We start from the raw sequence: 13,674 nt of genomic DNA, 5'->3' as shown, positions 1-13,674 counted from the left end.
TGACACTAATCTAATATAAATCTCATCACCACGACAAGCAGGGAGGGGAACAGAGCATATTATAGTGTCTGACATAGTTTTTGAAAATTCACACACCTCTTTAACGATCTCTGACTGGCGAAGCCGGACATCATTAGTGCCAACATGAATAACAATTTTAGAAAATCTACGTTTAACATTAGCCAGCACTTGTAAATTTTATTTGACGTCGTACACTCTAGCACACAAAATGCAGTTAATAATAGTGGCTGGAGTTTCTACTTCCAGTTCCTTACAATAGAATCACCAATAACAAGGGCTTTTTCAACATGATTCTCAGTGGGTGCATCACTGAGTGGGGAGAATCTATTGGAAACCCTAACAGGAATGAGAGAGTGGCCTCTCTCTGCTGAGCGAGTATGCCGCCGAGACGTCACCCAAACACCCTGCTGCAGGGGCTCTACAGCCGGAACCAAAGTGTGCGTGTTGCTCTCTGTACTACTCACATCCAAAACAGTATCTACCGGCTTCTCTCTCTCAATGAACTCCACTACCATTTGGATGCATGTCTGTAACTCATTAACCTTGTCCATCAGCCTGACTAATTCCTTACATTTATCACATGCAAATCCCTCACTACTGACAAAAAAAGACACAGTAAACATGTGGCATGTAATGCAGGAAGAAATAACATGAGCGAATGCCTTACAGCAAGTGTTTGTTGTTGTGGATTGTTCTTTAGCGGCAAGGGTTTGAGATCAATGTGGTTCAATGTCATTTCTGATCAGCAGAAGTTTGAGATTGATGCAATAATAAGTGTAAAACAAATAGAAAACGAATGCACACAGTTGAGATGCGAGATGTATGAAAATAAAAAAGAGAGATAATGGGTGCGCAAGGTAAAATACACAGATGAAACAATGCAAAATCAGAAAAAAACGAAGCATGCAGTAAAATGGTAAAGGATAAAATGCTGAACGTATAAGAAGAATAAGCAATGCTAAGCAGGCTAGCAAGCTACAAACAGAGACTTGTGCAGTGTGCCAGCAGCAACCGGAACAGGAAGTAAAGTTCAACCACAACCACCCACAATTAATCGTCAGCTAAATTTAATAATCGCGAAAGCCCTAGTGTCTGTGATTAAACTAGTTTAAAAATCATATTAAACGAGCCCACCATTCTGAACAGCATTTTCAAGGAAAATAGGAGAACTCTGTGTATCACAAAAGTGAGTACACCCCTCACATTTTTGTAAATATTTGATTATATCTTTTCATGTGAAAACACTGAAGAAATGACACTTGCAAAGTAGTGAGTGTACAGCTTGTATAAGTGTAAATTTACTGTCCCCTCAAAATAACTCAACACACAGCCATTAATGTCTAAAGCGCTGGCCACAAAAGTGAGTACACCCCTAAATGAAAATGTTCAAATTGGTCCCAATTAGCCATTTTCCCTCCCCAGTGTCATATGACTCGTTAGTGTTACAAGGTCTCAGGTGTGTATGGGGAGCAGGTGTGTTAAATTTGGTGTCATCGCTCTCACACTCCCTCATACAGGTCACTGGAAGTTCAACATGACACCTCATGGCAAAGAACTCTGAGGATCTGAAAAAAAGAATTGTTGGCTCTACATAAAGATGGCCTAAGCTATAAGAATATTGCCAAGACCCTGACACCGAGCTGCAGCACGGTGGCCAAGACCATACAGCGGTTTAATAGGACAGGTTCCACTCAGAACAGGCCTCGCCGTGGTCGACCAAAGAAGTTGAATGCACATGCTCAGCGTCATATCCAGAGGTTGTCTTTGGGAAATAGACGTATGAGTGCTACCAGCATTGTTGCAGAGGTTGGGGGGTGGGGTCAGCCTGTCAGTGCTCAGACCATGGTCTGCATGGCTGTCGTCCCAGAAGGAAGCCTCTTCTAAAGATGATGCACAAGAAAGCGCGCAAACAGTTTGCTGAAGACAAGCAGACTAAGGACATGGATTACTGGAACCATGTCCTGTGGTCTGATGAGACCAAGATAAACTTATTTGGTTCAGATGGTGTCAAGCGTGTGTTGCAGAAACTAGGTGAGTAGTACAAAGACAAGTGTGTCTTGCCTACAGTCCAGCATGGTGGTGGGAGTGTCATGGTCTGGGGCTGCATGAGTGCTTCCAGCACTGGGGAGCTACAGTTCATTGAGGGAACCATGAATGCCAACATGTACTGTGACATACTGAAGCAGAGCATGATCCCCTCCCTTCAGAGACTGGGCCGCAGGGCAGTATTCCAGCATGATAACGACCCCAAACACACCTCCAAGACGACCACTGCCTTGCTAAAGAAGATGAGGGTGAAGGACTGGCCAAGCATGTCTCCAGACCTAAACCTTATTGAGCATCTGTGGGACATCCTCAAAAGGAAGGTGGAGGAGCACAAGGTCTCTAACAACCACCAGCTCAGTGATGTCGTCATGGAGGAGTGGAGTGCCAGTGGCAACCCAAGAGGGTTAAAGCAGTGCTGGAAAATAATGGTGGCCACACAAAATATTGACCCTTTGGGCCCCATTTGGACATTTTCACTTAGGGGTGTACTCACTTATGTTGAGTTATTTTGAGGGGACAGCAAATTTACACTGTTATACAAGCTGTACACTCACTACTTTACATTGTAGCAAAGTGTAATTTCTTCAGTGTTGTCACATGAAAAGATATAATCAAATATTTTCAAAAATGTGAGAGGTGTACTCACTTTTGTGAGATACTGTACACAAGGCATTTTTAATCCACAAATCACGACCCCAACAAAAAGGTACGATGAATTTACTATAGTAACACAAACTGTATCAACTAGGGTATGGTTAGAAATGTAGTATATATACATTTTCAATATTTTGTATTTACAGTTTCTAAATGTGTTTAGGCTACTGTTTGTTTTATGGAACCATGGCTACTGTACACCTAACCATGGTAGTGAACTGATTTATACTTCTGCATTGAGGTAGCTATGGTGGTTACGGTATAGATTATGCCATAGCCTGATGTATACATATCCAAAAATAAATGCATCACGTTGACGCAGACCACAACAGCGGTCATTGGTCCGCTTTGTAACCAGAGACCGGCCTCGAGCACATTTTCTGAAAGAATCTGTCAAATCTGAACTAATGCTTTTTGACTGTAGTGAGCATTAGAAAGCTACAAAAAAAAAAAATGGTGTAAGCCTGGAGTGTCTTATTTGTCAGCGGATTAAATTATCTGGTCCCAGCTTTCTGAAGTGGAAAATGCATTGTTATACAACTACAGGGTTGATTTAGTGTAGTTTTTGTTTGCTGTTCCTCTGAGAAAAACACACCGCAGTATTTATCATGTACAGTATAATGTGTCATGCAATGTGGTTCTGTGAAAATGAGAACTCCCAAGTAGTAGAATCCAACATCAAACACTGATAAGAACCTTCATGCTTGGCCGCGAACGTGCAAGCGGAATCCCCCAGTCGGATTAGTTCTGTGGTAGACTCCGATTCATCCCCATTCCAGGAATGAAGGGAATGTTTGCTAGACTGGACTGCAGAGCTGAAAGAGAGAGAATTGTCTTTTCATTGTTTGTTGATGGCATTATTGTGAACTCATGTTATTATCATTTCCATTTATTAGCTAAAAGACCACTCACTGAATGCTTGAGGCCAGAGACTGCATCTCTTCTCTGTCCTGTTCCTCATGCTGAAGAACTGCAGTGCTGGTATGGGTCTCTCCATTGAGCTCTACATGTGTGTTTAAAGACAATTTACAAGTCTTCAGTTAAGTCATTTACACCATTTACCCCAGGTATTCATTTTTCTTTCAGGTGATCAGATCACAAGTGAGCCACACTAAATATAGGTGTAAAGGGGTCCAAAACCTTTTGTGATTGGATCACAAAAACTATACAGAGGTAGACAAAAACGCATGTGACCACATCGCATTCTAGTGTAAACGCTAATCTGCCCCGGACAACAGCGAAGCACCACCCACTCACCTGTCAATCAACCACTGTGCTGAAACAAGAGTTGTAAACAGTACATGCACCAGGACTCCATGGAACTCAGTTTGCCTGGCATCAACATGAAGTGACACAGTTGAGAAGCACGCACACTGAAGCCTCAGTTTATACAAGTATTCTACTAAAATAACTTTAAATGTAAAATAACTATTAGCTTGTGCTAAGATCATTTTTTGTGTGTGTGTGTGTGTGTGTGTGTGTGTGTGTGTGTGTGTGTGTGTGTGTGTGTGTGTGTGTGTGTGTGTGTATCTAGGTGAAACATTCTGCCAGAATTTGAACTCTTTCTTTGTACCGTTTTTGCACCAACATTTTTTAATCGAATTAATTATATGGTGTCCCGATTAATTAATTGCAAATACAAATATTTGCTGAGAAAGCCCCATATACACTCACCTAAAGAATTATTAGGAACACCTGTTCAAGTTCTCATTAATGCAATTATCTAATCAACCAATCACATGGCAGTTGCTTCAATGCATTTAGGGGTGTGGTCCTGGTGAAGACAATCTCCTGAACTCCAAACTGAATGTCAGAATGGGAAAGAAAGATGATTTAAGCAATTTTGAGCGTGGCATGGTTGTTGGTGCCAGACGGGCCGGTCTGAGTATTTCACAATCTGCTCAGTTACTGGGATTTTCACGCACAACCATTTCTAGGGTTTACAAAGAATGGTGTGAAAAGGGAAAACATCCAGTATGCGGCAGTCCTGTGGGCTGAAAATGCCTTGTTGATGCTAGAGGTCAGAGGAGAATGGGCCGACTGATTCAAGCTGATAGAAGAGCAACTTTGCCTGAAATAACCACTCGTTACAACCGAGGTATGCAGCAAAGCATTTGTGAAGCCACAACACGCACAACCTTGAGGCGGATGGGCTACAACAGCAGAAGACCCCACCGGGTACCACTCATCTCCACTACAAATAGGAAAAAGAGGCTACAATTTGCGAGAGCTCACCAAAATTGGACAGTTGAAGACTGGAAAAATGTTGCCTGGTCTGATGAGTCTCGATTTCTGTTGAGACATTCAGATGGTAGAGTCAGAATTTGGCGTAAACAGAATGAGAACATGGAGCCATCATGTCTTGTTACCACTGTGCAGGCTGGTGGTGGTGGTGTAATGGTGTGGGGGATGTTTTCTTGGCACACTTTAGGCCTCTTAGTGCCAATTAGGCATCGTTTAAATGCCACGGCCTACCTGAGCATTGTTTCTGACCATGTCCATCCCTTTATGCCCACCATGTACCCATCCTCTGATGGCTACTTCCAGCAGGATAATGCACCATGTCACAAAGCTCGAATCATTTCAAATTGGTTTCTTGAACATGACAATGAGTTCACTGTACTAAAATGGCCCCCACAGTCACCAGATCTCAACCCAATAGAGCATCTTTGGGATGTGGTGGAACGGGAGCTTCGTGCCCTGGATGTGCATCCCACAAATCTCCATCAACTGCAAGATGCTATCCTATCAATATGGGCCAACATTTCTAAAGAATGCTTTCAGCACCTTGTTGAATCAATGCCACGTAGAATTAAGACAGTTCTGAAGGTGAAAGGGGGTCAAACACAGTATTAGTATGGTGTTCCTAATAATCCTTTAGGTGAGTGTATATAAAAATAATTAGTGGGATATAAATCTCACCTCCATGTTTGGGCTCATCCACATCACTTAGTTGCTCTGTGAGGTAGTCCAGCAGACCATCAAAAATCTCCAACAGATTTCTGATGGATTCTTTGTCTCCTCTGACTATATTCTCACCTACAGACAGAAAGTATGGGAGCTAGTATGGGAAACACTAGTTTAAGCCAGCCAGATTAGAAAATGAAGTGCTCTCAAGAGGCACCATAAAATTCACATACAGTTTGCAAGAAGGCCCTGCCCACAAGTTGGAGACAACCAATCCTGGTTACAATAGTTACCCATTAGAAAGTAAATGTAAGCAAAAACATAAATCTTTTATTTCATCCATCCATTCATTCATTCATTCTCTCACTCACACACACACGCACACACGCACACACACACACGCACGCGCGCACACACACACACGCGCGCGCGCACACACACGCACGGACGCACGCACGGACGCACGCACGGACGCACGCACACGCGGTTGAGGCTCTGGGTTACTAACCAGAAGGTCGGGGGTTCAAGTCCCAGCACTGCCAAGATGCCACTGTTGGGCCCTTGACCCTATCTGCTCCAGAGGTGCTGTTATAGGCTGACCCTGCACTCTGACCCCAGCTTAGCTGGGATATGTGAAAACAAATACATTTCACTGTATATATGCAATTATACATAATACAGCACCCCTGGAGCAGATAGGGTAAAGGGCCATTATATTATATTCCAGCAGGGTAATCACCTCGAAGTAGATCATGATATCAACATAACTGACCATGGGCTATCGCATCATGTCATCTTACCATGGGTGAGGCAGAAGAATGTCATCTTGACTCTGTAAAGTATCGGCACTCTGTAGCCACTTTTTTTTAGCAGTTTTTACATATTTAATATGCTAAACATCACATAAACTGCTAAGAACAAACACAGATGCGAATAAAAACACTGCAGCTCGAAAAAACGAAGAGAGGTTTCCAGTATGAATTGTGGGACACTTTCGTGTGCAGAAAAAGGTGGATATGATGTGAGCTTGAGTAAACACTTTAGATCACATGACACTATTCCTCATCCAATAATAACTGATTAATGACCATGCAAAGACTTTTTATTATAGTGAGCATTAGTAGGTTTACCTACCAAGAGAGGACAATAATATCAATATTGTGCAACATGCATTAAATATTAGCAGTTTTTATTTGTACCTATATTATTATTATTACTATATTTTATTCTAGATATTTCTTTTAATGCATACAACTGTGTATAAATGTGTATACATGTTTATTTACATGTGCTTTAGCCATTTAAAGCTTATTTTTACCATGCCAATAAAGCTACTTGATTCTTGTGATAGACAGCAAAACAAGTCCTAACATGGGATGCAAGATAAAAAAATTAAAAAAAACAAAAAAAAAACAGATCCTAACCTGTGATGTGAGATAAACTGATGTGGAGGTAGTCTAAGGCCAGCGAGTCAACTACAGATTGCACATTGTGAATGTCATCTTCTTGACGATGAGCATCAACATAATCTGAGGAAGAAACATTCCAACAAATCACATTCATATAAAAAAAGTAGGTTCTTCTCTCCACTTAGTAATGACTAGGTCAAGACCAAATCTGATGACTTTTTCCATCACTGGGAAGGAAAAGGTGTGGAATGGATTTAAACACAGTAAAATGTGTTAAATAGAGCTGAGAGTACATTACTCTTATCTGAAGTGGCAAGCAAGATGAAATTAGCCAAAATATTGAATAAACATGCAAGAAGGAAGGAATCTATATACATTTTGTGAATGATAGAGGTTACAATTCTTTGGAAAACTATAAAGATTTATATTAAATTTTGAAAGGAAAGCTTTTATGTGTAATATTTAGCTGTACTGTGCATGCTGGCCCAGTTTCTTTTAAGATGGATTATTCAAATTCTCAAACTCAGACTAAATGCTGTTAAAATCAACAACTGAAACCTGATACTATAAAACAAAAACTATCAACAAGGCAAAAACACAAAACCTGCTAGATACATATAAATATAATGCATTGTGCTCAAGGAATGTGAATACCTGGTACTTTCTCTCCCAAGATATCCTGGTACAAAGCCACAAACACATTTGCATCACAGTCTGTAATCTTTTCAAGCCTCAGGCTAGTGTGACATTTCAACAGAAGATTGTTTGCCACATCCACCCAATCTACACAAAAACACAAGTGTACATTAAACATTTCAAACACAGTGTTTCCTTTCCCACTGACAGTAATGCTACATTTGTGTACAAAAAATAATATAATAAATAAAAAAAAAAAAAAACATATTTGTTCTTGATTATTTAAGATCTTATTGTCAGAGGCAGGGGCTTGCGGTATGAATGCAGAGATCATGGTCAGGGCACTCCAATCACAAACCACAAACAGTAAATTCACACATGAGCACTTTATTAGGAACACTATACTAATACTGGGTAGGGCCTCCTTTTGCTTTCAAAACAGCCTCAATTCTTCATGGCATGAATTCCTCAAGATGTTGGAAAAATTCCTTAAAAATCTGGTCTATGTTGACTTGATTGCATCTAGGGGTGGGCGAGGTAATGATCTGCAGTCACAACACTGATTGCTTTAAAAATGTATTTATTCAAACACGAAAAACTTAAATAAAATACATTTTTAAATTCAAATAGCACTTTAATCGAAATGAAAATGCAATAAATAAACAAAGGGATTAAAAAAAATATTCTATATAACCATCTCCCCAAATACAAACACCATCTCCAACGACCCCATTTGCCATCACGCAAGTATCAGTATGCGGCAACAGTTGCAAATTAAGAAATAAAGACGATTATAAATGTAAAGATAATTATAATAATAATCATCATAATAAATAAGCCTAATATATTCCCTTGTGTTCCCAAAAAATGCTGCCAAATCAGGGGCGTGTCTAGGGGGAGGCTGGGGGAGGCAGTGCCTCCCCTAGGATAAGCTCTGCCTCCCCTGAGAATTTGAGAAATAATCTGTCCATCTGTTGTTTTGAGTGTAGCCACGAATGTATTTTGAATAGTTGACTGACAAATATGAAACCGGACTAAAGCCTATGTAAACCCCCAAAATCATAAGTTGCCTTATTTCATTGTGCTTTGGCTTTGCACATACTGCATACAGCCTGTAAAAATAGACATAGGCATAATCTAGCCTATAGAATAAGTTCCTTTGCTGTCGGTAGCCTATGGGCGACTCCGTTTCTTCCTCTCTGTTGAATATGCAGCAGGTAGAGGAGGAGCTTGCACAGTCGTTGACATCAACTAACGTTACTTAGTGTCGAGTTAACGGCAATTAGCAGGAAAGACAGCAAAAATTAGGCAAATGAGGCTTTGGGGATTTTTCCGAAAGAAGTCAGTGGATAAGAATTCACATTTGTTTTTGTCCTTAAAGTATTAAGATCATCATCTAGCTGGCTTTCACCCACAATATGCCAAGAGTTGTAGCCTGTAACCTCCTAGTGTAGATTGACGCAGCTTGGTAGCTCCGAGTTAACGCAGTCGCCTCTCACGCAGGAGCCCCGTTCGGAGCATATTTTTCTTGTTTATCAGGTGTTGTTTTCGCTAAGGATAACCAATAAGCATTAACATAAAATGTATGTGTGACTTATTTTGTGATATTAGTTTGTAGGAAATATACACTTTGATTTGATTAAATGGTTTTGTAGAGTGTAGCAAAGATGAGCAACAGACTGAGGAGCAGCAGCAGCAGCTGTGCCAGAATCAGGCATGGAAACTGGTAACAATTAATAAGTCACTTTACTTTAGAGAAAGTTAAAAGTGAAACATTGTTTATCTCAATGATCCTAATGACCCTAATGAAAGGATTTTGACAGATGAATTATTCTCATAGAGATGATGAGAATTATATACAGTTCGATGCCATAGTGTGTCAATGAACTTAGACTAAAGTCATTCATGTATTGCTTTAACTTAGGATCGTATACATCATTTTGACTATTTATGTCAAAAAATATAAATTATTTATATTCAATATTTTTTTTACCTCACTTTACTCACTATAATATAACTCTTTTGTGATGACTTTATGTTAATGTACATGAAAATTCAAGAATCATGATAGATATTAGGGCAATCCCACTGATGTGCTCTTCCCAATACATTTTCTTCAATGGTATTGGTCTACACTTTGACATATGTAGCACTTGATGAATTAGTTGTTTGAAGCTGATTTGCAATAAGTTATGTGCTGTATCTGTTCTTTTGCATCACAGATGATTCAGGGAGGAGAGAGGATGTTGAGGATAGTACTAGAGTGGAAGATTTAGGAACTGTAGAAACAGGCCCAGCCAGAGCAAAACTCAAAGAATACCCTCTCACCAGCTTTGGACTACAGGGAAGTGGTTGCTAGTGTGAAAATAAAATTGTCTGGGCTAAGCCCCGGATGTCCTTCAATGCTGGAAACGCCTCTGCATATGATGATAAATTACAATTTAAAAGTGGATTGTTTTGTGCATATTTTTCCACCGCTAGCAGATGAGTGAGGTCTGACACGACAAAAATCCAGTTTAAGCCCTATAGTCTAATAGGGGCCCTGTGCCTATCTCTGGGTTCCTGGCTTAGAAAAAGATATGCACTAAAACAGATTGTGTGTAGTATAGCTTAATTTTGCGCCGATTTTTTCAATTGTTTATGTTGCCCCCCCAAACAAGCCAAATGCCCCCCAAACATGATATCCTGGTAACCCCTCTGTGCCAAATGTGTGTTCTTATCGAATGTGTTTGTATTGGGTTTGTTAATACAGTTAATGCTGCCTTAAGTAAATTAAATAGAACTCCATTTTAGGTTCAAGGTGAACATGTCTTATATTACTTTATGATTTCATAATTTGTGTCTTTGTTTCTTTAATACAAAGATACCTGTATATTAGTGCTGCATGATAAATCATATCGCAATCGCGATGTCAGCCTGTGCGATTATATGACGGCAAAACGCTGCGATTATATTAAATAAATAAATGCATGAGTGGACGTGACAGCCCATTCTCTCTACACCGCTAATAAAAAGATGACCAGTCAGTCTCAGTTTAGGGAGTGGCACGTATGGTCATATCAGTTTCTGGTGTTCAGCGTGGTGATAGATGCTGAGCAGACCGACACTGAACTGGTGGCCAGAAAAAATAACACAGATCATATCTTGGCGATATATCTTTATTTCACCCTTAATTAAAGTTAATATAATACGGGAGCGTGCCAGGTAAATAAACACAAACTCCAAAACTGTCATTCTCGGTACGGTCAGAGCCGCTTCAACCAGTCGCGGAAGTGACCCAATCTGAGCGGGAGTCGAGACCGGGAGAGATATAAAGTTCTGCCAGGTGATGCGCACTCTAACACAGAGATTCTCGTCTCTCACCCCCGCTGTCTGCAGTGCAACGTGTAGCATCATTGATGAGATCATCACGATAAGATCAAACTTATGTGAAAAATAACACTAAAATGACAACAACAATAAAATATATGTGTGTGTGTGTGTGTATGTGTGTATGTGTAATATATATATATATATATACACACACATACACACACATTTTATTGTTGTTGTCATTTTAGTGTTATTTTTCACATAAGTTTGATCTTATCATGATGATATAGGTTATATAGGTTTTGGATAGACAAGATTGTCAAATGCTTATCAATAATACTCTTATGGCTAAAATGTTTACAGTGTTCAGTGGCTAAAATATCAATATTACTAAATGGTACTAAAATATGACTAAAATGTCAACAGTTTTCATTGACTAAAACTACATTAAAAAGCCCAGTAAACAAAGCACAATCACAGATGTGTTTGTGAGTTTGAGAAATACACATTTCAGCACTATCAGTAATCATTTGTGCAATCTAGTTGACTCACGTTACCATTTGTTTATTATATCGCAATCGCTTATCGCAATATTAGCCTCAATAATCGCAATATGACATTTTCCCCAAATCGTGCAGCCCTACAGTGCAAGCTGATAGATGAAAAATAACCAGAAACCACCTGAGCATTATAATAGAAAACTCTCGCAGTGAGCTGCAGTGACACTTGCTTATCTGCCAAACTGAGCTATTTAAATGTTAGACAAAGAAAGAGACACAAGTTGATTGGTTTATTCAAATGTAACTGGGTAGCCAATCAGCTTACTCCATGCAAGCCGATTGGCTTCACATGTCACATGTGAGCAATTCGGTTGGCTAACAGATAACAAGTTCAAAGAACCTTTTAGCTTGCACCACATAGTTACATGGCTGAACGGCAGTCATTTAAAACTTACAGTCTTACTCTTCTTGGAAAATGAACCAAAAATATTGACAACTCACTGACTTGCACTTCACATATTTTTGTTCAATCAAATGTATGAAACAATTACAATAAAATCAATTTATGTGTAGCGTCTACATTTTCCTTAATGCAGACAGAGCGTTATTGTTGTGCATAAAACAGGTTCAAACAATGCAAGGAATGCAAAACAATGCTAAATATGCATGATCACTTGGCACGTCATGTCCTGCACAAGAGTGTAGGTGGAGCAAGCATGGGAAAAGTTGTTTGTTACAGGGGCTACAGGAATAATTCACCCAAAAATGAAAATTATCTCATCATTTACTCAACTATTTACATTTATGCCATCCTAGATGTGTATGACTTTCTTCTGCAGAATACAAATTAAGATTTTTAGAAGAATATCTAAATAAATACAAAATATTGAAGCTCCACAAATCACATAAATCAGCATAAAAGTAGTCTAATCCATGTGCCTCCAGTGGTTTAATCCATGTCTTCAGAAGTGATATGATAGATGTGGTGAGAAACAGATCAATATTTAATTCCTTTGTTACTAATTCTCCTCCCTGCTCAGTCAATCTCCACTTTAACATATCGCCACCTACTGGGCAGAGAGAAGAATTTCTAGCAAAAAAAGGACTTAAATATTTATCTGTTTCACACCCACTCCTGTCATATTAATTATGAAGTCATGGATTAAACCACTGGAGTTGTATGTATTACTTTTATGTGCTTTTAGTAGCGTCAACATTTTACAACCCCTTCACTTACATCTTAATTTGTGTTCCGAAGAATGTCATAGACAGATGGCATGTGGGTGAGTAAATTATAAGATCATTTTCATTTTTGTGTAAATTATTTCTTTAAGTAGCACATGGGGGGCCACGTTGTCCTCCTTTGAGATACCATGTTCAACATTGATTTAGTTCTTGTATCTTTTAAGCCCAGAAAAATTGCCGCCTTTTAAGCCCATTCTAATGCATGATGCACAGTTTTCTTAAGATTGTGACTGGTGGATGTTCTGCTGAAGTATTGCTCTGCAAATGTTGATACTTTTCTATCTTTATAAAGGCTAATAATAACTAAAAATTATTATCATCTCTACTTTCCTGGTAATTTATTATACCAATTACCATACTCTCTTCATCAGGGGTCATTATTATTAAAAAGCAAACAATATTTTCCAAAAATATTATTAAAAATGTCACTGTTTTATTCTATTACATGAATAATTTTAAAGCTACTAAAGTTATTCAGCCAAAAGTAGTGAGTGGTTTTCTCATTTCCTTGTTAATGTTTAATTAATAGCCTTTTTATGACAGAGCCTACTAGACAATGCTCAATTCGGTTACATGTACACTTCAAGTCCGACATTTTGAAGCAAATACGCTTTTTGTCCCACTGTTTAAGTTCACTTTAAACATAAACGATTGTTTACATTAAATCCTCAACAAGACGGGCATTGGCGGAATTATAAAGTGTATTTGATCATTTAAGCGCATACCCGCATTAGCGCTCAAACATTAGCCGCCTGTCAATTAAACAACACGCAGCTACAGACGTCTGGAAATAAAAAAGTCAATCTTTTATATTTCATCTAGCTCAACCAACCAGTGGTGCTCTTGCTATCGTGAATGATGTAATGAACACCCCTGTTCTAGATGAATAACATGGGCTAAATTTAGAAAATTACTGAAATGTTTGATCTTTTTTCCGATAAACA

The 13,674-nt window shown here is 39.1% G+C and overlaps 1 protein-coding gene across 4 annotated transcripts in view; it reads right to left on the bottom strand.

Annotated features, from left to right (window-relative positions):
• The window catches only part of LOC127653638 (centrosomal protein of 95 kDa-like), a 54,997-nt gene that overhangs the window by 31,380 nt on the left and 9,943 nt on the right, over window positions 1-13,674 (bottom strand). For 2 of the 4 annotated variants that reach the window (XM_052140399.1, XM_052140401.1), the window contains exons 2-6: window positions 7,692-7,820; window positions 7,053-7,157; window positions 5,644-5,760; window positions 3,634-3,724; window positions 3,418-3,536 (exon numbers count right to left, since the gene is read on the bottom strand). In XM_052140399.1, coding sequence (XP_051996359.1) covers window positions 3,418-3,536; window positions 3,634-3,724; window positions 5,644-5,760; window positions 7,053-7,157; window positions 7,692-7,820 — 561 coding nt within the window. The remainder of the gene's footprint in view (window positions 1-3,417; window positions 3,537-3,633; window positions 3,725-5,643; window positions 5,761-7,052; window positions 7,158-7,691; window positions 7,821-13,674) is intronic. The other 2 variants (XM_052140402.1, XM_052140403.1) reach the window with 2 other exon arrangements.

This window comes from Xyrauchen texanus, chromosome 13 (assembly GCF_025860055.1).
Source record: "Xyrauchen texanus isolate HMW12.3.18 chromosome 13, RBS_HiC_50CHRs, whole genome shotgun sequence".
Classification (NCBI taxonomy): domain Eukaryota; kingdom Metazoa; phylum Chordata; class Actinopteri; order Cypriniformes; family Catostomidae; genus Xyrauchen; species Xyrauchen texanus.
The sequence above is the reverse complement of the archived record's forward strand: the minus strand, read 5'-3'. Positions and strand labels throughout refer to the sequence as shown.